Source organism: Triturus cristatus, chromosome 1_2, assembly GCF_964204655.1.
Source record: "Triturus cristatus chromosome 1_2, aTriCri1.1, whole genome shotgun sequence".
Taxonomy (NCBI): domain Eukaryota; kingdom Metazoa; phylum Chordata; class Amphibia; order Caudata; family Salamandridae; genus Triturus; species Triturus cristatus.
In genome coordinates, this window is record NC_140580.1 from 761,169,045 (window position 1) to 761,195,008 (window position 25,964).

Below are 25,964 nucleotides of genomic sequence, written 5' to 3' on the forward strand. Positions count from 1 at the left end.
GGCAGAAACTCCAAAGAAAGTACTCTGAAGAATCCAAAACAGCCAAATCCTGATGCCTGAAACCTCCATTGCACTCGTCACTCCAAGCCTGAGTTGAAGTGGGCCAGCAGTGCCAATGAGGTCCCCCAGCCCTCCAGTTCCCGAGTTCATCGTATATCAAAAAACATTGACGAGAAAGACGGAGGGAGAGAAAGATGGGAAAACCATCACAAAGAGAGAAAGCAGGAACCTGCAGGAGGGAGATAAATGGGAAGATGGTGTCTGGTAATCTATTACTGAGGCATGAGGTGGATTCTAGATTACACAGCCTTTGTATTTGGAGCACTGACATTTAATAGCACTGCCTGCGGTTTCAGAGCAAAACTGTGGGCACCTGCACTATTTCTTTTACAAATTAAGCACTGTTTAATGTTTTCCTTTTATAACGAAACTGAAGTACTAGTGATGAGATGGAAACCTAGAAATGTGGACATATAAATTCTTCAGGGCTACTATCATCTTTTGGGCTCAGTACTGCAACAGCAGTGTTGTAATCTTGAAATGCATTTATGTACAAAACTGTTTAGCAGCCTCCAGTATAGGACTGGTGCGAGTGTTTCATTCTTTTTTTATAACAAAAAAGTATAAGGAGCACACTCCGTTCCCCAGTTCTAAGAATGGAACCTCCTTCACTGTGCCTCTGACCAGTAAAGATTTCACCTCTTTTAAAAGAAGGTAAAAATGAATTCTATGTGTCCAATCACTCTTTGGTGGATGGTTGAACTCAATGTTGTAATACTTGGTGACTATTGTGAAAACCCACTGATCTCAGTCAGTTTCCTATTACGAATGGGGAAATAAACTCAATTGTTTCCAGATAGGTGCTGTGTGCATTAAGGTGAAGGATGTCAATGTTTTGTTCACATTGCCTAAAAACACATGCTCACGTAGTGAAGCAGAGGCTGCTAAAATGGCTTGTTGTCCTTATTGTTGGCAAGTCTGATAAGGTATCCACTGACCTGTTGGAGGATATATTTGAGTCCTTGTATAGTTTGGAAGATGTCGATACACAGTCAGGGAATATTTTGTGCCCCTTTTCACCACGTTAGTACAAAAAGAAGCTTCTCTATCAAAAGAGATACCAAGAGGATTCAATAGTTTCCGCTAGATGAAATCCTGATAATCCATGCATGTCTTCCGAGCAAAAGGCTTGCATAAATTAGCCGCAGGATGCAACTTCTGCATCAAGAGCAAACCATACTCCACCACTAATAATAGTTTCCCCTTCCCAACGAGCTTGTGTCCTCTTTTTGTGTGGCTCAGTAAAGTACAGCAGAATATCCCCCACCTCCTCCAGCAGATGTTTATAACAGCAATTCAAGAGTGCAGGCACATTTATGATGGGCCACTTTCTTCACTAAAGTAGATTCTACTCTGGCCCATTGCATTCAGCCTCTTATTTTCTTTGTCAAAAAGCAGACCAATTCCTGTTCAAATACATGCTAGTAAAACAAGCTGTATATGGCAGCCATGGTGTGTGGCAAAACAGGACCCTCAAAATAATAAACTGTATGTTGAGGTGCAGCCTTGAATTCTTTTTTTCTCCCTAGAAGAAAGAGACTTAGAGGGTAATTTGGAGTCTGGCCGAGCAGGCGAATCACCTTAAATTGTAATGCATCGCAGTCTCAGGCAAAGAAAAACAACAATGACCCAGTTACACAGTGAGAAAACTACCCCTGCGTCACTTTTTTATTTTTTTTATTTTAAGCACCCAGTTGGGAGTTTTTTTTCTTTTAAATACAAAAAAGTATGCCAAGCAGGGTAAAAGCAACAAGGCACCTGGTCGGCAAACTCATGATTTAAAATAACTGCTGCAGTGGCTGCTTCTCTGAAGGCAATAAGATTCCTAAAAAAAGAACATATGTTCCATCCTCGGGGATCAGTAGATGTCAGCTTGTGTTCCACCACCTGCCAGGCTCTAAAATGAGCATGCTAGTTTTTAACATAATAAGATATTGATTGGTTGATTCTCTTCTTTATAATGTTTCTATAAGGAAGACTTGTTCTTCTATATGGATGGAAACACTCAAATGGAAAACCACAGTTTGATGTAAATCCTCCAGGGTGGAAGCCTTAAGATATACAGCCAAAGGTTTCCTTAATTATCAATTATGAGGGTCAATCTATTGTGCTTTTAGAGTCTCTTTGCCAGATAGAGGTTATCATTTTCAAGGCAGATCCGAGGGTTTGAATGCAAACTCTTACCTAGGTCTATCCCCTCTTGACACCTGTGTGGTTCATGGAGTAGTATCTCCAGAATCCTTGGCATCTACAACATACATGATGCAAATGCCCAAATTGAAAAAGATTAATATGGAAATAGAGGGACAGTGTGCAATGTTGCAAGTGCCACAGAAGAGACAAGCTAGTTGCAAAATGCAACTTGAGCAAACATTCTGAATTACTACGCTATACAAAGCATAATTAAGGAATTGCTTTGGGTCTCTAAAGTCTGGGGAAACAAAAACAAACATCTAGATTGATACCATACATACAAGGGAAAAGAAGAAGTAGAGAATGGACCCAACCATACAGAGCAATATGCATTATATAATTCGGGTCAATTTAGATGCAACAGAGGAGTGGAAACCATTTCCTTTCATTGATCCCCACTGCAATGAAACGCTGAATTACAAATATGCCATTCTTAACTGTATTGGGCAAATAGACTCAAAAGGGTGACAGCAGCAACTTGGAGGGTAAATGCCAGCCACCGATTAGGAGGAAGAGAATACATGATGGACATGAAATGGTGTGTGCAAAGAATGCCAGTCAGCATAGTCATAGTCACAACTGGGGCATTCAATGTAAATGACAAGTAGTTCCACTGAATCAGAAATGTACATTCCATCATAGTGTAGCACCAACATCCAATAGGCGTAAGTCTGCAAATTAAATCTACGCCCTATGGTGGAACCCAACCTTGCTGAAAGTGGTTAATCCAGAACAAAATTAGGAGAATCCCCGAGCTATTACAAGAGTTATACAATGAAAGCCAGAATTTCAAAAGGAAAGCTCAAGGGGGAGAAGCCAGATATAGCGCAAAATAAAGATGAAGAATGGTGAAATGAAAAACAATTAGTTTAACCACAATCTAGATGCATACAAAGGAGTCACCTCTCATGGAAACCATCAAATTCAAAGATGCATCTGAGAACAACCAGATAAACGCTAAGGTCCAGAGAAGGTGCAAGTGACAAAACTCAAAGCCAATATCCTCCTGGTAAGTAAAAACTCAAGAGTGCACAAAATAACTAAATCGAAAGATAGAAAAGATACCTAAGGGAAGGGAGACTGACAGAAGAAAATGAAAGAACAAGTTCTACAAAGAAAACTAATACAGGTGCTCAAAAGTGAAGTGTGTGGTGTCAAGTACCATTTCAGACTGTGACCGTCACAGAATACGAGCTACATTGAACAGGAAAATAGGCTATTAATGCACACTTACGTTGAGCTCAGGTATTCATGGTTGAGCCCAATAGCGAAATGAAAGGCTCACTACTAACCATTATGTAGAAATAGGAATGAAGTAATCTATAACACATGAGCAAAGCTGGTATGACAAGACCAATTTCATTATTACTCATCAGCTTCCAGCAAAAAAAGGAGAATGTACATTTCTCCAGCACGGGATTCTGACTTCTTCACATGCTTGACTCAAGCTACTTCATCAGGATGGGAACCTCCCCTCCCACAAACGCAAAAAAGCAGAGCTGAATGTGTTATTCTTAGTTTTGTTTTTTAAATGATCGGTTGTTAGAAAGGCTCATGAAAATGTTGCTGCCATTTATTATGTTACCAGCAAGTCGAAGGCTGACAACAGAGAATACATCAAGCAATGTCAATGAATGAAAGATCCTCCGTTGTTCGGAACCCTATTTTTCATCACCACCACCAAAAAATGTCGGAGTTATGAGTCTTATACTTTCTTTTCTGCTGCAAATGGACAGGTCTTACAAGAGTCGAGCTCAATACAAAAGGCATCACAGGCTCCAAAATAGCATGAATAATAGTAGAGGGAGTATCTAATGAATAAAATGGCCATAATTGTCATCAGTAGAATGCTTGGCACGCAAATCTTCCATGCCAAAGTCTTCACCAGACTACACTGCTCATTAATCTTGCTAGGTCAAAGAGGTTAAGGATGTTGTGAAATAAGTGTCATGCAAGACTTGGTAAACATGTGCTATTCTTACCAATGCACATTTCTAACTTGTTTTACGTTTTCCTCTAAGTGTCTCTGATGAGCTTTGAGACCACTGGATCACCTCACTCTTTTAAAAAGAAATGCACAACTGCAGAAACGTGTTACAGCCAAGTATACTGCCAATAATGAGGGTGGCTAGTGCCACCCCTTCCGCCCTGTACCCATCACCCCTCTCAGGCTATGCACGATAACTGGTGGTGGTGGCAGTAGATTACAGTTCATAGGTGCAAGTCTTTTTCCCAAAACACCCTTAGTGTAGAAGCTGTCTGCTTGCTTTCCCCGGTTACTATCAAACCGGTTTCTTACAGCTAGGATCCTTTGCTTCCTTATGTGTGAGCTTCCCATCATACCTCATACAAAGCCTTCAATTTGCACAGCACGTTTTAAACTTAATGCTATCTATGTACCAAGAGAGAAAATACCTTTGCTGGTTACATGCGAAAGAGAAAATACTGTTTACAGTGAACAGTTTTGCATTTAAAAGATGCAACAGCGAATATTCCCATTAATATATGTCCAAATCTCTTTTCTCTGAACCCAGTATCTTTTGTTGATCTTCACACCCTTTGGAATAGATTCCAGAGAAAGGAGAAACTTTGGTGTTCAAGCAACAAAGCCCGGAATTCCACTTCTTAGTAGCTACTCAATAAATCCTCATTTACAGCCTTTAAGTGTAATCTTACAACTCAGCTATTTTATTCAGTAGCTATTAGTTTGTGAGTGCCTAAATTTGACTTCATCAATACTGTCAGGAATAGTAGTTATAGAAAGAATAGAACGAAAATCAGTAAAATGCAAGGAAAAATTTGGAACACAGCTTTGGTGGAGCAAAAATACTACAGAGAAGGCTTGTCTAGGACTCAGCTTTCTGGGAGTAAAGGGCAAATGCTGCTTTGCAGCACTGTAGTCTAAGAGGCAAGCGCCAATTGCTTCAAAAATTAAGGAAATAATTCATCTCAGGGCATTGTTTTACCATCTCTCTATCATGGATTGAAAAATGTTTAGTTTTTTTTTTTTTTTAAATAGCACTATCCCCTCCATATACAAGAAGATCTGCAATGCAGGAGAGAAATATACAAAACCATGTGCGAACTTAGGGACTCTTATGACTAATATTGCTAATAATTATATTGTGATTTTCTCTATGTCTTTAGCTTAATGTTTGTCAACAAGATAAGACATACGCTATGTGATGTGCTGATGTACACTGTTCCTCAGCTGCCCTGTTCTTGGTTTATTTGATTAGAAACAGTAAGGATTTACTAAAAAAAATAATAACAGTATAAACACCTTAAAAAAGGTGTTACAGATCCAACCAGGTGAGACCGAATCATCCTATAACTTGTCGGGGAAACTGCTGGCTTATCACATCTAGATACAGAAGTGATCAATAAGGTCTCCTCTACTCATGAAAGATTGGAAAATGACACAAAAAATGTACATAGTTCCATTTCTGATGGCAATCACTTCCCAGGCCGAACAATGGTCTTAGCTACAAGCTGCACTTACCTTACTCACAGGATCGAAGGTATAGGAGCCCTGTGTGGGTGTCAGGTTCATGTTTAGCACCACTTTTGGCAAGTGAGCTGTAAGAATAAGTGCTTCCACCGTCTTCCCCATATTCTGCTTTAGCCCCAGAGAGATGTCAAATCTCCCAAGCGAGCCATTCTCCTGGAAGCTGATGTTGTGCTTGACAAACACAGGGATGGCCACTAGGCTGTGGGAGACAAACTCATTGTTTTGGTGACTATAGAAACAACATGTGTGAGATTATTATCATATAGCTACTTATTATAGAGATAATTAGATTGCAGTTAAATAGATCTGGCAAAATGCCAGCTGCCACAATCACCCAAATGCCAATCTTCCATTTAACTTACAAGGTCCTACGATGTAGGAGACCGGCTTACCCCTAGGTTTATCAGGAATCCCTTTAGATTCGGACTAGGTTTTCTGAATAGGGTTTTTGGAAGGTCCAGCAAATCCACAACATCCACTAAACTGATTGGCTTCTTTTGTGTGAGCAAAACACAAAGACCATCACTAAAAAGAGGCTGTGAGCTTTTACCTGACCTATTGGGATCCTGCTATTGGCTAAAACACTCCTTGCAAATCGTTTATGAGCCCTGACAGAATATGCATTGAAGGACTGCTGGACACTGCTACCATTCTGAGTGTATGCTACAGCAAAATAAATAGGCATAAGGAACTATGTGGCTCTTTTCTTCCTATTTGATCTTTGGTGTAGCCTAGCACTTCCACCCTCAAATTCAACTTATTTAGTCTAGTTTTGAGAGGTGATGGGCCAGGACCAAAGAAAATGAGACATTTGCTTAGTAACCAACCCCATCTTTGTTACTTCAATGTTATATTCACCACGTAAGACCATGTACTCCCCAACTGAAACAAACGACAAAAGGCAGGGAACCTGAGTAACAAGAATCTATTTGCACACTGTAAGCAACACATCAAGAGGAAAAAATCAATTATGTCAAAGATTACCAGACTAACAAATCAGGAGCTACAATTGAACTGTTCACTCCCGAGCAGTGGCCGAGAAGTGCAGGTTGCAAACAGGCTAAGAATAATGCACAGGCCGGAAAACTTGCCTGCCTACAATTGTGTTTCTCTAACATATTTATCATTTTTACATTTCTTTTTTGTAGTTTATTATACAAGGATTAACAAGAAAACATCACGTTTCAAGTATTGTGTCACAATGACATGTCTCAACAAGCGATACAACTCATTGAAAAAGTATAGGTTTCATGAACTCAATATGCAAAGTCTCTTAAAGAACATATCAAAATCATCCTACATCCATTGCAGCATACGGTTTTCAACAAGCTTGTAACTCTGTGTGGAGTATCTGCTAAGGTAAGTCTTAATGTCTCTTTTGGAGGTTACAAGATATTATGAGGAAATAGAAGATGAGATAAGGAACACGCAAGAAAATAAAAGAGTCCTATGGGTAGGTAAACTCTGAAGGAAGTGAGGGGCTTGAGAGGATTTGGCAATGGGATATGATAGGGGTCTTAACGTTCTGGAAAGTGTTGAACTACAGCTGCTTCCTTTGAAACCCTCAAAGCGGATTTTGAGAATTCAATATCTACGATCCGAGTATGACAAATACTTGATCGAAATTTAACATACCTCAACCCTGGAACAGAGGTGGTTGTCCACTAGGCTGGAGAACAAAAATATACCCCAGAAGTACAGAATACTGACAAACAACATGCATAATTGCCTGGGGGGAATGAAAGAAAAATGGAGGGAGCAGACATAGGACCCATTCAGAAATGGATTGGGTGGAGAACGTGGGATCCCTCGAGCACTTGTAATAAAGACTTCATTTTGACTGGTCTAGCTAATATCACTTCAATGAGTCGAATACACTAGAACACAGAAGATGAGGTGTGGCAGAGCAGAAGATGATCTATCAGACAGGACGCATCCACTTGTATACTATGGGAATGTCCTAGACTGAAGGAAGTCTTGGGGGGGGGGGGGGGGGGGTAGGGGGGGAAAATAAGTTGACTGTGGGGAGACAGGATAAGTTGTATAGTTGGACCCTATGGCGTTGGGAATATGGGAAGATAACACTTTTCTTTTTTTTTTTGCACCAGTTTAACAACAAATATGGTCAGTGTACAGTTCGGCAACTCGCCTACATCCCTGCAGGGCTGGCAATGCCATGATCACGTTATGTAAATATCCAAGCAGCTGGGGGTAGGGGAGTACACAGCAAGCCGCCTACAACCCATCTGGGCCGGCCACGGTTAGAGGTCAGTCGGCTGTAACATTCATAGCAGTATCTGGTGCATACAATGCTTGGCAATAGTAACCATCAAACAACGTAAGTAACCTTCAGCTCTACCTGCGATCATGAAGATAACACTTACTTGAATTATGAATACGGGGAAGTTGAGCTCTCCTGCAACTTAAAGCCCGGCAAGAAAATATGAATGGGTGTATAATGGCAAGAAAGATGACATAAGAAGGGAGGTTGCTCCAGGAATTTGTAACAAATCTGAAGGAAAAGAAGGGAACTCCAGGATGAGGTTTGAAAAAAATAAGGCTGGTGGACTAAGATGTACATTAATGGACAGACTGTTCAGTGGATCCTGGTATGATTGCTATACTCTGGTTTCCAATGAGACTACTCACCCAGCACTAACCTGGTAAATTATGCTGTTATGATATTGTGTCTCTCAAAAATCAGATACAAATTGTTATAAAAACGAAAAGTTAAGTACAAGGGTGCAATCATCCACTTGATCACCTCAACCACCTTTTTTGTTTTATACCTGTAGTTAGTCAGTTTTGCGGTCGGTTTGTGGACAGGGTCAGGAAAGGGTGACTAATGCCTACAGCAGATCTTTAACACTGGTGCTCCTTAATGATTCTTTTTTTGTCAGAATAAGTTTCTTTATTTTATTTTTCATAATGGTAAAGAACAAGTTACTTACCTTCGGTAACGATGTATCTGTAAGAAACATTAGTTAGTTAGATTCCTCACCTTAGAATATCCCCAGGCGTCAGACTGGATCCGGAAGATTTTTCGTCAGCAATACCCCTTGCGCGTCGCTAGGCGTCGTCTGCGGCTCCGCGTCCGTCGTCGGCGTCGTGCGCCGGAATGACGTCGGAGTACTTAGACGCCGCCCTCGCGCGCTGACGTCAGTTCTTGTACATAGCCTTCCGCGCCAGGAACGCAGAGCCATGCAAAGACCGACACTGGTGCCAAAAATAAAATCTAGGGGCCTGAAAAGGATAACCTTAACCCTAGATGTCAGTTCGCAGAACGGGGAGGATGGGTGGATGGGTGGGTCGGTGAGGCATCTAACTAATGTTTCTTACAGATACATCGTTACCGAAGGTAAGTAACTTGTTCATCTGAAAGAAACACGTTAGTTAGATTCCTCACCTTAGAATAGATACCCAAGCAATACCATCCCCGGTGGTGGGTCTGCGAACCAAGATCACACCAGAAAGTCCTGGAGGACAGAACGGCCAAAGAAGCCATCCCTCCGGACTTGGCTGTCAAGGCAATAATGCCTGGCAAACGTGTGTAGCGAAGCCCACGTCGCCGCCTGACAGATGTCCTGCAAAGGGACACCCCGTCCCAAAGCAGTAGTAGCCGCTGTGGCCCGAGTAGAATGGGTGCGCAGCCCAACAGGAGGGTCCTTTTTTGCAAAGGAGTAACAAATTTTGATGCACAAAACGACCCACCGAGAGATGGTCCGTTTGTGCACCGCTTTCCCCTTCTTAGCACCCACGTATCCAACGAAAAGTTGGTCGTCCACCCGGAACTGCTTTGTGCGGTCCAAATAAAAGGAGAGCGCACGTTTTGGGTCCAGACGGTGGAGCCTCTCTTCCTCTTTGGAAGGATGCGGAGGCGGAAAGAAGGTGGGCAAGGTGACAGACTGCCCAAGATGAAATGGAGTCACCACTTTCGGAAGAAAGGAGGGACGAGGCCGAAGGACAACCTTGTCCGGATGAACAGACAGAAAAGGAGGCTTTGAAGATAAAGCCTGGAGCTCACTCACCCGTCTAGCCGAGGTGATGGCTACCAGAAAAGCAGTCTTAAGAGTCAGAAGACGAAGAGGACAATTGTGAAGAGGCTCGAAGGGAGCGCACATCAGGAATGTCAAGACAAGATTCAAGTCCCACTGAGGCATTACAAAAGGGACAGGAGGGAACGTGAGAGTAATGCCTTTTAGAAAGCGTGTAACTACAGGGGACTTGAAAAGAGAAGGCTGATCAGGAAGCCGCAAGAAGGCAGAGATGGCAGCAAGATAACCTTTCAGAGTGCCCAGGCCAGAGCCCTGCCGGGCCAAAGAAAGAAGAAAGAGGAGAACCTCAGAAAGAGGGGCGGAAAGGGGATCCACAGCCTTTGCTGTGCACCATGCCACAAATTTGTTCCACCGGCAGGCGTATACCGTGTTTGTGGAGGGACGCCTGGCTGCCAGAATGATATCACAGACTTCAGGAGGCAAGTCAAATGGCATCAACTGCCGCCGCTCAATCTCCACGCATGGAGGTGGAGGCTGGACAGGTTCGGGTGGAGGACCGTCCCCTGCTGCTGCGACAGAAGATCCTCCCGAAGGGGCAGACGTATCGGAGGATCGGTCAGCATACTGAGTGGCTCGGGATACCAGTACCTTCGTGCCCAATCCGGAGCCACCAAGATGACTCGGGCCCGGTCACGCCTGGTCTTCTTCAGCACTCTGGGCAGAAGTGGTATAGGCGGAAAGGCGTACAACAGACCGCAACTCCACTCGTGACGAAAAGCGTCGCCGAGCGAGTGCCGCCTTGGAAATTCCAACGCGCAGAACTGCTGACATTGCGCGATCTCTTCGGTGGCGAATAGATCTAACCAAGGCTCTCCCCACTGCTGAAAGAGACCTTGCGCCACTTCGGAGTTCAGACGCCATTCGTGATCCATCATGCACCGGCGGCTGAGTTCGTCTGCTCTGGCGTTCAGAGAGCCCGCCAGATGTTGAACCACCAGGGTTACGCCCTGGTGTTCCAGCCATGTCCAGAGGCGCAGAGCCTCCTGACAAAGGGTCCACGACCCCACCCCGCCCTGTTTGTTGCAATACCACATGGCGGTGGTGTTGTCCGTGAACACCTGCACGACACTTCCCCTGACAGAGGGAAGGAAGGCTTTCAGTGCAAGTCGGATCGCTCTCAACTCCAACAGGTTGATGTGGAGACGAGACTCCGCCGGAGACCAGAGGCCTCTGATCTCCGCCTCTCCCATATGGCCACCCCATCCCAGGAGGGACGCATCCGTCACTACGACATGCTCCGGTTGGGGAAGGGAGAGGCTCTTGCCCTTGACCCAATCGCGGTCCGTGAGCCACCACTGCAACTGCTGTGCAGTGCCCTCCGAGATCAAGACATGGTCGGACAGGTTGCCGTGATGCTGGGCCCACTGAAACTTCAGGTCCCACTGCAGAGCCCGCATGCGCCGCCTGGCGTGATGCACTAGTAGGATGCAGGAGGCCATCAGCCCCAGAAGCCGCAACACTAGCCTGACCGAGACCCAGGATAGAGGCCGAAAGATGGGAATCAGGGCCTGTATATCCCGGACCCGCTGTTCCGGTGGATGGACCCGGAACTGCGCCGAATCGAGAACCGCTCCGATGAAGAGGAGCTTTTGAGAGGGGCTCAGGTGTGACTTCGGCACGTTGATGGAAAATCCCAGCAAATGCAGGAGATCCGCCGTAGTCTGGAGGTGGGAGACGACTGTCTGGGGCGAGCCCGCCTTCAACAACCAGTCGTCGAGATAGGGGAAGACTGAGACCCCTGATCTGCGCAGATGAGCTGCGACCACCGCCATCACTTTCGTGAACACCCCAGGGGCACTGGTGAGGCCGAAGGGGAGCACGGTAAACTGAAAGTGCTCTTGGCCCACCGTGAACCGCAGGTAACGCCGGTGGGCCGGCAGGACGGGGATGTGGAAATATGCGTCCTGCAAGTCCAACGCTACCATCCAGTCTCCAGGGTCTAGGGCAGCTAGAACCTGAGCCAAAGTTAACATCTTGAACCTTTCCTTCCGGAGGAAGGCATTGACGTTCCGGAGGTCCAAGATAGGGCGTAGGCCCCCTTTGCCCTTCTTGGGAACCAGAAAGTAGTGGGAATAATAACCACGACCTACTTCTGGGTTCGGAACGCGCTCGACGGCCCCCTTGGCCAAGAGGGCCGAAACTTCCTCGTGGAGAAGATTCAAATGATCCCCCGAGAGACGGTGGTGCTGCGGTGGCATGGCTGGAGGGGTCGTCTCGAAGGGGAGGGAGTAGCCCCTTCGGACGATTTGCAGCACCCACCTGTCCGATGTGATGGACCGCCAGTGGAGCAGGTGATGGCGAACTCTGCCGCCCACTGGCGTGGAATGGGCCTGAAAGCTCGGACTAGGAAGGTTTTGAGGCGGATGCTGCCGGGGTGGATGTGGGCTGACCTCGTCGTCCTTCAGAACCGCCTCGGCGGCAACCACGTCCGCGACCGCGCGCAGGTTGATTCTGCGGCTGGTGGCTAGGCGCACGTGAGGAGGCACCCCTTCCTTGGCCACGAAAGGGGCGAAAGGCAGAAGTGTGCGACCGCGGGGCCGAGAGGCCCAAGGACTTGCCCGTAGCCCGGGAGTCCTTAAAGCGATTCAGCGCACTGTCCGCTTTCTCGCCAAAAAGGCGAGTGCCATCAAAGGGCATGTCCATGAGAGAGCTCTGGACATCATCCGAAAATGACGTGGACCGCAGCCAGGCGTGACGTCTAAGCGCCACTGAGGTAGAAATCGCCCTACCAAGCGAGTCCGTGGTGTCAAGCCCACATCGTATAGCATGTCGCGCGGCATCCCTCCCATCGGCCAGAGCCTGGGTAAGTCGTGTCCGGACCTCCTCCGGACACAGGGGCAGCGCGTCCTCCACCGCATCCCACAGAGTGGGAATAACGGTCCAAGAGACAAGCGGTGTTCAAAGACCGCAGGCCCAAACTAAGGGAGGAGAACAGCTTCTTGCCAAACTGCTCTAGTCTCTTGGAATCCCGGTCCGGCGGGGCGGTCGGGAAAGAGGATTGGGAGGTGGAGGCCTGGATAACCAGGCTCTCAGGGGTAGGGTGTTGGGACAGAAAACTGGGGTCGCCCGGAGCAGGGCGGTGGCGCCTGGCGACGTTCCTGTCCACAGGAGGAACTGTGGAGGGCTTGGACCAGGTGCCCTGTAGAACGTCAGTGAGGGCCTCATTGAATGGCAGCAGAGGCTCAGTGGAGCTTGCTGCAGACTGAAGCACCTCAGTGAGGAAATTCGTCCTCACAGCCACGGCAGGTAGCTCGAGCCCAAGGGCTGCGGCCGCCTTGCGCAGCACCACAGAGAAAGCAGCACCCTCCTCCGAAGCCACAGTCGGAGGAGAGATGAATCCAGTGTCTGGCGAGGTATCCAGGCCACTGGCCTCCCCCAGTTCATCTGCCCAGTCCTGGGACAGTTGGGCCTGAGCGGCCATAGGATCCTCGGATCCCTCCCAGTAGTCCCCATCATCCGACTCCTGGTGTAGAGGAGAAAGTAACGGAGCCGGGCGGTAGACAAAGTGTGTCTCTAGCGGCGCCGATCGCGGCGTCCATCGACGCCGTACTGGCGCCGGGCCCGGAGTGGGACTGAACCGGGGCTCGACGTCGAACGGAGTCGACGTCAGCGTCGGGGGTGGTACCGGTGTCGACGCCGGCGGAGGAGGCGTGACGAGGTTGACCGGCGTCGACGGGGACTCGAGAACGGGTCCCACGGGCGCTTGCGGCGTCGAGGCCGGAGCCGTCAACGGCGCCGGGGCCGGAGCCACCGGCAGGCAAGGCAGCCCAGTCGGGTCCGCGGGGCCCGAAGGTGCACCAGCGGGCGCCGACGGCGGAGCCAGCTTCCTCATGGCCGAGAGGAAGGCACTGACTTCCGCCGGCGTCGCATCAGTCCCAGGGACCGGAGGGTATGGGGACGTGCGCGGCGCCTGCGGCTCCGCCGGAGCCGCGGGGATGGAACCACCCTGACCCTCGGCCGAGTCGCGCGACCGGCGAGGGGAGTCCGAAGAGCGGTGTCGCCTCTTGGACTTCTTGGAATGCTTCGACTTACCCGAAGACTTGGATCCCGACGACCGATGGTGATGTCGGCTGCGGCTCCGCGACAGATCCTTGGACCTCCTCCTAGACCGGGATCGAGAGGCGCGCGGAGCCGAGTGGCTAATCTCGAGAAGCTTACGGGACCGCTCCCGTCTAGCCTTCGAGGTCAGGGCCTTGCAGTCCGAGCACGACTCCGCGTCGTGAACGAGGCCCAAGCAGTAAAGGCACCGGCGGTGATGGTCCGTAACCGACATCAATCGGTTACAGTCCGTACCGGCTTTAAACCCAGGCATCCTACCGGCACCGGTGTCGAGACACGATCAAAAAGGATCAAAAAAGTTAGTCAAAATTGACTAAAGGGGTAGCTCTCCCGGATCTGCGCTTACTGGTGCGGAAAAAAGAAGAACTGACGTCAGCGCGCGAGGGCGGCGTCTAAGTACTCCGACGACGTCATTCCGGCGCACGACGCCGACGACGGACGCGGAGCCGCAGACGACGCCTAGCGACGCGCAAGGGGTATTGCTGACGAAAAATCTTCCGGATCCAGTCTGACACCTGGGGATATTCTAAGGTGAGGAATCTAAATAACGTGTTTCTTTCAGATAAAAAGAACACTAAATACATTCTTCATTGTAACATAGTAGGTCATACCATTACATAGCCTGTAGCACTGCTAATAACACATTACAAATCATAGTAAATCTTAAACAATGAATTAGAAAGTAGATATACCTCTTCTGCATAGGGGGGGCGCCGCCTAGTCTATATCATACCATTTAAAATTATTGAAATAAGAAAAGACATACAGAATACATCCCAACTCCTTTCCTATTCAACCAAGATACCCCTCATCACTCTTGTACTCTAGTCATTTACGATACTGCCCCATATAGTCATATTTTTTCAAGTATCCAATTCCCCTCGCTCAACCCAAGGCCTTCTCCCTTTCCCCGGTTTCTCTCACAATTGCCCACCATTCCATTACTGAGGGAGGTTTAGGTGATATCCAGGCCCTGTCTATAGCAAACCGCGCTGCCACCAGCATGATTAAAATTATGAGCTTATGCCCACAACCATCTTCCTTGAGGCCCAACATGATTTCAGGCACTGTTATCACCACTATTGTTCTTGTTAGCACTAGAACCCATGGCAGCTGCCATACGACAAACAGACCTAATAACAGGGATCACTACTAAAGCAGCAAACTGTAAAGGAATATGCTACTTACCAGTATGCATCTGTTCTTGGCATGTAGAGCTGCAGAGTCACACACTGAGGATAAGATCGCCATCTGGTGTTGGGCTCGGATGATTGCAGGTTGTTGTTGTCTTCGGAAGAAGCCTTTGGTCACGAGGTTGGTGACTCCTCCCCTGGACAACAGTGCGCATGGGCATCCACTCCATCGGCAGATTGTTTTTCGCCATGATGGGAAAAGATGGAGTATATAGAAAAGAAAGAAAGGATGTCCATGTGTAATGTCTAAGTAAGACGGATGCTGGAACAGATACAGGTCCCGGGGAGGCGGGCGGGCGTGTGTGACTCTGCAGCTCTACATGCCAAGAACAGATGCATACTGGTAAGTAGCATATTCCGTTCGAGGCATATGAGCTGCAGATCACACACTGAGGATAGATTATACAGCAGTGCTCCCCTTAGCGGTGGTCGCCTGTATCCGTTGCAGCAGCTTGAAATAAAGTTTTTAGGACAGCCTGGCCCACGGAGGCCTGTTGTTTGGCCTGCACGTCAACACAATAGTGTTTAGTGAAGGTATGCGTGGTAGACCATGTGGCTGCCTTGCAAATGTCTTCTAAGGGAATATTGCCTAAGAAGGCCATAGAAGCCCCTATTTTACGCGTGGAGTGCGCCCTAGGGGGAACTGTAAGTGTACGTTTAGCCTTGAGGTAGCATATTTGGATGCATTTAACTATCCACCGGGCTATTCCTGATTTGGAGATCGGGTTGCCTTTGTGTGGTGGCGCGAAAGCAACAAAGAGTTGTTTTGTCTTTCGAAAAGGTTTTGTCCTGTCGATGTAATAAAGCAAGGCTCTTTTGACATCTAAGGTATGTAGGGCCCTTTCAGCTACCGAGTCTGGATTTGGGAAAAAGACCGGTAGTTCTACTGATTGGTTAAGGTGGAAAGGGGAAATCACTTTTGGAAGAAATTTAGGGTTTGTCCTAAGAACCACTTTGTTACGGTGTAGTTGTAAGAAAGGTTCCTCAAGTGTAAGGGCTTGTATTTCACTTACTCTGCGCAGGGAAGTGATTGCGATAAGGAAAGCTACCTTCCATGTTAGGAATTGCAATTCACATTTGTGCATGGGTTCAAATGGGGGACCCATGAGTCTTGTTAGAACCACATTGAGATTCCACACTGGTGCAGGTGGCAATCTTGGGGGAAGAATTCTTTTGAGACCTTCCATAAACGCTTTGATGGCTGGTACCTTAAAAAGGGACAGGTGTTGCCTATTTTGCAAGTAGGCTGCCAAGGCTGCTAGGTGTAAACGTATAGAGGAATACGCTAGATTGCATCTTTGCAAGTGTAGTAGATAGCAAATGATGTTTTGGATGGAAGCATCCAATGGATGTATGTCATTATTAGCGCAGTAGATGGCAAATCGTTTCCATTTAGCGGCATAACACGCTCTAGTAGTAGGGCGTCTGGCTTCTTTTATGATATTCATACAGTCTGGAGGGAGATTGAGGTAACCGAACTCTAGGACCTCAGGAGCCAGATCGCTAGGTTCAGTGTTTGAGGATCTGGGTGTCTGATTTCTCCATGGTTCTGGGTTAACAGATCCGGGGAGAGGCGTAGCTTTTGATGTGGAACTAAAGATAGTTCCAGAAGTGTGGTGAACCACGGTTGACGTGCCCAAGTGGGAGCCACTAGTATTAGTGTTAGTGACTGTTGTTTCAGTTTGCGTACCACAAATGGAACTAGTGGGAGAGGCGGAAAGGCGTACGCAAATCTGCCTGACCAGTTCATCCATAGGGCATTGCCCTTCGACTGTGGGTGTGGAAACCTGGCGGCGAAGGTTGGGCATTTTGTGTTTTCGGGAGTGGCGAACAGGTCTATGTCTGGTTGTCCCCACTTTTGGAAGAAGGGGAGTAGAACCTTGGGGTGTAGTTCCCATTCGTGGATCTGTTGTGTGTGGCGACTTAGGAGGTCGGCCACTTGATTGTGGATCCCTGGGAGATGTTCTGCTAACAGGTAGATGTTTTGGGGAATTGCCCATCTCCAGATTTGCTGTGCCAGTTGGGACAGTTGGAGAGAGTGTGTCCCTCCCTGTTTCTGTATATAATACATTGTCGTCATGTTGTCTGTGCGTATGAGGACAGTTTTGTTCTTTAGGTGAATTTGAAAGGATTTTAGTGCTAGGAACACTGCTAAGAGTTCCAGGTGGTTGATGTGGAGCAGTTTTTGTTGACTGGTCCATCTGCCCTGAGTGGTATGGTGAAGGAGGTGGGCTCCCCACCCCGTGAGAGATGCGTCTGTAGTTAGCACAACTTGTGGAAGAGGCTCTAAGAACGGTCTCCCTTTGGACAGGTTGATGGTGTTCCACCATTTCAGTGAGCGAAGTGAGCGACTGTCCACCAACACCAGATCGGTAAGTTGTCCGTGAGCTTGGTTCCACTGTTGTGCTAAGCATTCCTGTAAGGGACGCATTTGAAGTCGTGCGTGTGGGACTATGGAGATGCATGACGCCATCATGCCTAGGAGCTGCATGAACACTCTTGCTGGAAGAGATGGATGAGTTTGAAATTGAGAGATGAGATTTTGTATACTGGCTATCCTGGCTGTGCTGGGATAGGCAATGGCTTTGGATGTATCTATGGTTGCTCCTAGATACTGATGTAAGTGGGAAGGTTGTAGGTGGGATTTGGGGTAGTTGATAGTGAATCCCAAATCGTGGAGAGTTTGAATCGTGCGATGAGTGTGGAGAACGCATTTTTGGTATGTATTGGCTTTTATGAGCCAATCGTCCAGATAGGGGAAGACATGGATCTGTTGTCTTCTGAGATGCGCTGCCACGACTGCTAGGCACTTGGTGAACACTCTGGGTGCCGTTGTTACTCCGAATGGGAGAACTGTAAATTGATAGTGTTGTCCATCTACCACAAATCGTAGATATTTTCTGTGAGCGGGATGCATAGGGATGTGAAAGTATGCGTCCTTGAGGTCCAATGTGGCGAGGAAGTCTCCCTGTTGTAAAAGTGGGAGGACTTGTTGGAGAGTGGTCATGTGAAAATGATCCGAATGTATATACTGGTTTAGTAGTCTGAGATCCAGTATGGGCCTTAGTGTTTTGTCCTTTTTGGGAATGAGGAAGTATAGAGAATATACCCCTTTTCCCTGATGTTGAAGGGGGACTGGTTCGATCGCATGTTTTTGTAACAGGGATTGAACTTCTTGTTTGAGGAGAGAGAGATGATGCGAGGACATTGGACGTTGTTTGGGCGGTATGTTTGGGGGGGATTGTATGAGTTCGAGGCAGTAGCCAGACTGGATAATTTGTCTTACCCACCTGTCTGTGGTGATGGAAGTCCAGACAGGTAGGAATTGTTTGAGTCGCCCCCCGACCGGAGTGGAATGGTCTGGGGGGAGTGGTGGCAAGTCACTGTTTGGTGGCTGGTGAGGTGCGGGTGTTGTTGTTGTTGCCCCGCCCTCGACCTTTGTTATTGTTTCCCCTATAACCTCCCCGGAAATAACCTCCGTTAGGGGATGTTTGTCCAGAATTTTTAAAGGTGGACGTGGTCTCAGTTGATGTGTTTTTGGAGCCTCCTCTATAAAAGGAGCGACGAAAGGAACCCCGGTTTTGATGAGACTGCAGTGCTCCCATAGACTTGGCAGTTTCATTATCCTTTTTCATTTTTTCTAATGCAGTATCCACTGCAGGGCCAAATAGCTGCTCTTGGTTGAAAGGTTGAGCTAGAATTGCGGTTTGAACCTCCGGTTTAAAACCGGAAATACGGAGCCAGGCATGTCGTCTGAGTAAGACGCTAGTATTGACCGCTCTAGAAGCAGTGTCTGCTGCATCTAAGGCGCATTTAATGGAGGCATTAGATATTAATTTGCCTTCTTGGATGAGGTCAGAGGCCTGGGACTTAAAGGGTTCAGGCAGATGTTGCATAAGGTCCTCAAGTTGGTCATAATGCGCTCTATCATACCTGGCTAACAGGGCCTGGGTATTCGCAATACGCCAATGGTTAGCCGCCTGCGCGGCGACCCGTTTGCCTGAGGCTTCTAAAAGCTTAGACTCTTTGTCTGGGGGAGGCGTTTCTCCAGTTGTCTGTGAGTTAGCGCGCTTCCTGGCATTTGATACGACTAGGGAGTCTAAAGGGAGCTGGGCCTTAATGTATGCAGGTTCTTGCGGGGCTGGTCGGTACTTTTTTTCGATGCGTGGGTTGAGAACCCTAGCTCGAACAGGGTCCTTAAAGACTTCAGTAGCATGCTTTATAACCCCTTTGATCATGGGCAGTATGTGAACAGTCTTTTGTGACTGCTCAAAGGTATCAAGGAGAAAGTCCTCTTCAAGGGCGTCTGTGTGCATTGTGACGCCGTGGAATGTTGCTGCCCTATTTATAAGTTGGCCGAACCCTAGGTGGTCATCTGGAGGGGAGGGCTTGGAGGGGTAGGTAGTGGGGTCAGGCATGTCAGGTATAGGATAAGACCAGTCATCCATGGGTGCTGGGTCTGGGAACGTAAAAGGGTCGTTTGGATCAACAGGATCATTAAATAAATCAGGGTCCGCCCCTCCCCCTAAGTCATCATTATCATCCTGTGGAGGAGGTGAATGATAGGGAGATGGTAAAGGTAAAGGTAAAGGAGAATCAGGAGGAGGAGGGGGGGACGGGTTAGGAGGTAAAACAGGAGAGGAAGGACGAAGTGGTGAAGTAGCACAGTCCTTTTTCCGTATGGGAGCTGGGGGAGGTGTAGTGTCCAGCTTCCGCTTTTTATATGGGATGGCAGTCACATGTCCCGTGTTAGGATTGATGTAGATCCGCTTTTGAGTAGGATCTGGTCGAAAAAGTTCATCTGGCTCCGAAGGTGGTGTCTGCGATGTCCGCTTCGGGTCTTTATGAGCTTTTTTCGGCGGGGACGCAGTTTTTGGCGCCGATGATTTTTTCGGGTCCGATGGATTTTTCGGTGCCGACTGAGTTTTCGGTGCCGACTGAGTTTTCGGTGCCGACTGAGTTTTCGGTGCCGACTGAGTTTTCGGTGCCGACTGAGTTTTCGGTGCCGACTGAGTTTTCGGTGCCGACTGAGTTTTCGGTGCCGATTGAGTTTTCGGTGCCGATTGAGTTTTCGGTGCCGATGGACTTTCAGGCATCGATGTTGAAGAACGTCTCGGTGCCGGTGGAGACTTCGGTGCCGAGGAACGTTTCTGTGCCGAAGGAGATTTCGGTCTTGGAGCCTGTTTCGGTGCCGACAGTGGGTGTTTGGGTGCCGAGGGTGTTAAAGGCACAATCAGGTGAGGTTTGCTCGAGCCCGAGCCACCCACAGGCTTAGATGTCTTCGGAGCCGGGCCCGAGGGCGGGGCTTCTGAAGAGGATTTCCGGTCGCGACTGGGCCCAGCTGGCGGAGTCTTGACCAATGCTTTTTTGGATGGGGCAGGGGCAGGGGGGGTGGTACTCACACGCTGCCCTGGAGTGATGAGGTCATCGGAATCGTCGGCCTCGGACACGATCTCGAGATCTTCGGTGTCGTCTTCGGGAACATCTTGAGCAAAGATGTCCTCCGGTTCTGGAGCTGGTTTGGCCATAATATGGCGTCGAGCTCTTCGGTCCCGGAGAGTCTTCTTCGAACGGAAAGCGGAACAAGCTGGACAGGTGGACTCGTTGTGTTCCGGCGACAGGCAGAGGTTACAAACCTCGTGGTGGTCACTGTGGGGGAACTTCGCTCCACACTGGGGGCATTTTTTGAAGGGTGTCCTGTCCATCAGCTGCTTGCGGAACCGGTCCGAGTTGAGTTCGACGTCGATGGAATGAAGATTAAGTATTTAAAATGATTGCTAGAAGTTTTCTGCTGGAGCGGAAAAAAGTTCATCCGAACCCAATGGCGGAAAAAAACAATCTGCCGATGGAGTGGATGCCCATGCGCACTGTTGTCCAGGGGAGGAGTCACCAACCTCGTGACCAAAGGCTTCTTCCGAAGACAACAACAACCTGCAATCATCCGAGCCCAACACCAGATGGCGATCTTATCCTCAGTGTGTGATCTGCAGCTCATATGCCTCGAACATATTGTTCTATGTAAATGATATTCTGCTCACACTTACCAACTTACAATCATCTTTACCAGTCCTCATGGAAATAATAACAGACTTTTCCCACATTTCATGTTACACAGTGAATTGGGGCAAACCGACTGAAGCACTACCAGTGTCAAAGGGCACCACATACGCTTCCCACACACCGATCGAACTTTCCATGGAAGACAAATAAAGCTGAAATATTTGGGGATATACATCAAATGCAGCTCAAAAAATGCAGTGAATGACAATGTAATACCTCTAATGTTTATACCAACCAATAACTAGGCACAATGGTAACAATTAATCTTTCAATGTGCAGCAGAGCGCAAAGCGATAACATGGTAGTTTTTCCCTGTTCATAGACATGGGAATTTGGTCTTTTGTTTGGCATAGTCAATAAACGAAAATAATACAGTACAAAATTATAGCGAATAGGCAAGCAAGGGGGTTGCGACTACTCTGCACAGAATAGGATTACGATGCATTACACACACGGCTAGCGCATGTGCTCCCGAATGCCTCCTATGCACCTTACCGGGTGACTTCAGAAAAATATTTTGCACAAGACATGGCAGGATTAGGGCCACTTTATAAGCGACTTATGACTCCTTCCCATCTGACTGACAACCCCATACACTAAGAACTTAGAAATTGGAGGAGCACTCCCAACTGATTACTAAATTTTTAACCAATTTCATTCAATTTGAAGCCAAGGGTGCTGCACTGCTGAAATGTGTTGACCTCACATGCAACTAATACGGATATCCTAACAGGATGACATCCTGGATGCAGTGCGCACTGTGCCTATTGTAGAACCAACTGTTCTGTATATTATAATCAATCAAATTTAAACTCAGATTGAAGGAGCATAAAAGTACAATTCGCACTGGCAATAGAGTCTACAGTGTAGCAGTACACTGGCATGATGCTAAACACATCATTACTCAATTAAGAGCACAAATTGTTGAGGTAGTGGGCAAGATTGAAGATGTTGATAACAAAAAATTCTTACAATGTGAGGTATTTTGGATACATTTCTTGGAACCCTTATCACCTAAAGGTTTAAATGACAAAATAGAGATGAGTTGTTTTTATGAAATGGAATTTTATTTAATAGATGGTTATGCCACATGTTACAAATGCAATATTGTTGTTGTGAAAACAGCAGGCCACACAATTTTAATTTCTACCTTCTATTTAGTTTTTTCACTTTTCTTTTCTTTTTCTTTATTGGGTGTATTCTGGTCTAAAGGAATCAATTTAATATCTACATCATATTAACCTCTACACATTAATAACACGAATCCTACTGAAAATAAAAGCACTGTCTATTGTGTTCCTCACACGATCTATCCTTAATATATTACTCGGTAAACGTTCTCCCATTGATATCTAGATCACACCTGATGGTACCTTCCATGTTTCAATACATGATAGTCTCCCAGTCTGGATATTCTATTATGTGCATGGTTTTTGTTTTCAACATTTATCCCTCTGATTCTTTTCGATAACTTGGTGGATTAGCATTCACTATGTTCCACATCCACACAATTACAAGAGGAATGCGGCTTCAAGAACAGACATCGCATTCTTTTATTGAATGTTCATAGATTCTTTTTCCACCATACTGTATACTAAGGTTTCACATTGCCTGTATTACTCATTGCATATACATAAGCCATTCGGATTCTTTTGAGAGGTTTCCTTTTATCGGCACGTTTACATCATTATCTATCAAGGTTTATCATCCATCGGCATTCATTCAACGAAAAGACAGTCCTTCTTCCAGTTTCACCAGTGAAGATGAGCAGTCCGTTTTCCAGCAGTCTTTCACGTGCAGTCCTCTTTTTATTTTCACCACCACGTTACGTATTGTGCGCGCACTTCCGCATTTGTACACCTGTGTCGAACCACCGAAGAAACTCCTAACATTACAGCAAGATCGCGAGTGACACAGACTTTGTTTGTTCCGGTAAGAATATTTACCGTAGTGCCTTTGGAGTTTTTTTCTCACGCGAGGGGCAATTCATTTATGTTTATTTTCTCGTTATTGGCAGTTTGATGCACAACAATATATCAGCAAGAAATCTTGAAATTACATGAGCACGTTACATGCTCGACTTGCCTCTAGCGACGGTAAGAACCACGTATTTTAGCGTTTTCACTAGATTTTCCTTATATATGTTGGACCATCGGACATAATCCTTTTTTGTCGTCCACAGTTAAATGTGCTTCGACCGATCCACTTGTATAATAGAGATTTTAAGAATTACCGCCATACGCCTGTTGGCTGTATTTTTTCGTAAGTGACACTTTGTCTTTTACTGCGTATTGTAAATATAACCATGACTCACGATAATTAACAAGTACATCATGGTCATCCACAGGCATTAGGCATACATCGGAGCACAGTTCAATACAACAGGTAGGAGTACCAACAGGTTCACTGATTTCAATCAGCACCTTTTTCCTTTGGTATAGCTTTTATATAAGGTCCCTTTCAATTGTCAGCACCCAATACTTTTCTCTTTCACATCGAGGCATGGCACCGGATCCATGTTTCGCACGTTAACCCTGTGAGAAAGTAGGTTTCTGTTGCAGTAAACCCCCCCCCCCCCTTTTCTGTTGTTGCCAGACTACTGATGCTCTTAGACTTGATGTGCTCTGGGGCCCTGCCAATCAGGACCCCCGCCAATTAGGACCCCCGGGCCTGCGTTCTTTCCCCAAAACAAAACCCAATTGACTGCTCTGGCCATAGGTAGGTCCCTGGTAAATGGTACCCCATGTACCCAGAGCATTGTGACCAGAGAAGGCTCCTAAGGGCTGCAGCACCAATTGTGCCACTCTTAGAGGCCCTGTACCCTGGCATACACACACTGCCTTTGCAGGCTGAGTGTCTGGGTGCAGAACAAAACAAAGAGACAACATGGCCCGCATCCCTGTGTGCCATGCCCACAAACCACTGCCCTGGCATACATCAGTCACCCCTCTAGCTGGGTGCCCTATGCCAGTGGGGAGGATACAGGTGCATGAGCCCTGTACCCCTACATGGTCCTTTCCTGGGCCCTGTAAGTGCAGTGCTGCCATTAAGAGAATACGGTGCTGGGAGGTTGTCATTACGAACTCCAAAGCACCATAATGGCTGCACTGAAGACTGGGAAGTTTGGTATCCAGCTTCTCAGCACATTAAACCCACACTGATGCCAGTGTGGGATTTAATGTAAAAGGCACGACAGAGGGCAACTTAGAGATGCCCCCTGAAACTCGACCAACTCCCAGTGACCTGACTGAGTGGCTGCGCAGGCTGCCACCACCAGACATGTTTCTGGACCCCAGGGTCGAGAGCTTGCTGCTCTCGGGGGCCTGAAACAATGCACATTCTGGGACAAGGTGCCAAGCCTCCTCCCCCAGGATGGGCAGGGTTCACGAAGGAGAAGCTTCAAAAAGGCATTTCGCCTTTGTGAGCCTCTCCAGACCATTTGCTGTACTCAGCGACTGGTCCCCACTGGTTCTACCCCCCACTTTGGGTGGGAGACCCGGCAGGAAAAATAAAGTGAGGAAGAGAGGTGTGCCCACCTCTGCCAACTCCACCCCTAAGGTGGGGGCGAGGTGAAGCACAACCTCGAGTCCCCGCCATCTTGAGGATGGGGGGACCCAGCCAACCACGGACAGGCTCCTGCCCCCCCTCCCACTGGAGAGTGGCAGAATAGGGGGTCCCTGCCCTTTACCTACCTGTAACACCCCTAAATTTAGTATTTAGGAGCACCATGAACCTTCCTTCCTCAGATCCAGCAACCACAAGAAAAGAAGAAGGACGAGAAGCCGTGCAGAGCTAACAAGAGGATGACGCCCACTGACTTGGTCCCAGCCCTAAAGGCCTGTCTCCCCTCGAACCTGCTCCTGCAAAACCCCGGAGTGTTCAGCGGCCAGCAACCTCAAAAACCCCCAGAGGACCTGCCTGTATTCACTCTCCAAGCTGTTTCTCCCGTGAACAAAGGACGTTTGAACTGCAGCTTCTGGGGCCAGCCAGAAACCGCGAATCCAACACACTCTGCACCCGCCGAGCCTGGCCTGTGTTTGAGTGAAAATAAAAAACAAGTTTGGATTGCATCAAGTTCACAGAGTTTGATTTTGAGCTGTGCGATGGAAGCAGGAGAGTGATTCTGCAACGTTTTTTTTTAACATTACATACGTGTTTTGAGGCGAGGCACGGCTCCAGTCTGCACGCAAGTAGAAGAACAAGGAAAACTTTGATAAAGATTGAAGGAAATAAAAGGTGTGCATCTGCTCCACTTTTGAAATTTACAAATAGTCTTGCCTCATATGCAGTTTTGCACCCAGGAAGAATGAAAAGCAGGAATACTTCAGAACATTTTTCCGTATCATCTTCACAAATAAGACTGTCTTAATTCATGTTAAAACCACTGATGGACTGTGTTCGGGAGCTTTCGCTCCTATAAATATCGTTATGACATTTATAAATGTTGAGAACATCTGTATACCAACTTGTTTACATTGGTTTATATTCCGGTATATTGTAGGTTTGGTTTTTCATACTTATTATTTGGCACATATGAGTGTTTCATTCAGCATTGTGTTTTTTTAATGTATTCACATTTGGGGTCAGTGGGGGAGACAAGTTTTCGTTTTGACTACTTGCAAGGGCTTATGGGACAGATAGTTCGTAGAACGGATTTGGTTTGATTGGGAAGGGCCAATGGTTGTAAAGAGCAGCTATTTTGAAGGGAATCGCTAGAACCGGAACCGTGAGGGAGTGGTCTTTTACCTTCCACAGTGACGTCAAGAAGTGAAAAGCGGGAAGCTGATTAAATGAATCTGGCTTTCACGATTGGAGGAAAGTGAGAGAGGATTA

At 47.2% G+C, this 25,964-nt stretch overlaps 1 protein-coding gene across 6 annotated transcripts in view; it reads right to left on the reverse strand.

Moving 5' to 3' along the window:
- Positions 1-25,964, reverse strand: part of AP3M1 (adaptor related protein complex 3 subunit mu 1) — a 119,794-nt gene that overhangs the window by 13,385 nt on the left and 80,445 nt on the right. For all 6 annotated transcript variants that reach the window (XM_085608723.1, XM_085608722.1, XM_085608724.1 and 3 more), the window contains exon 7: positions 5,756-5,963. In XM_085608723.1, coding sequence (XP_085464849.1) covers positions 5,756-5,963 — 208 coding nt within the window. The remainder of the gene's footprint in view (positions 1-5,755; positions 5,964-25,964) is intronic.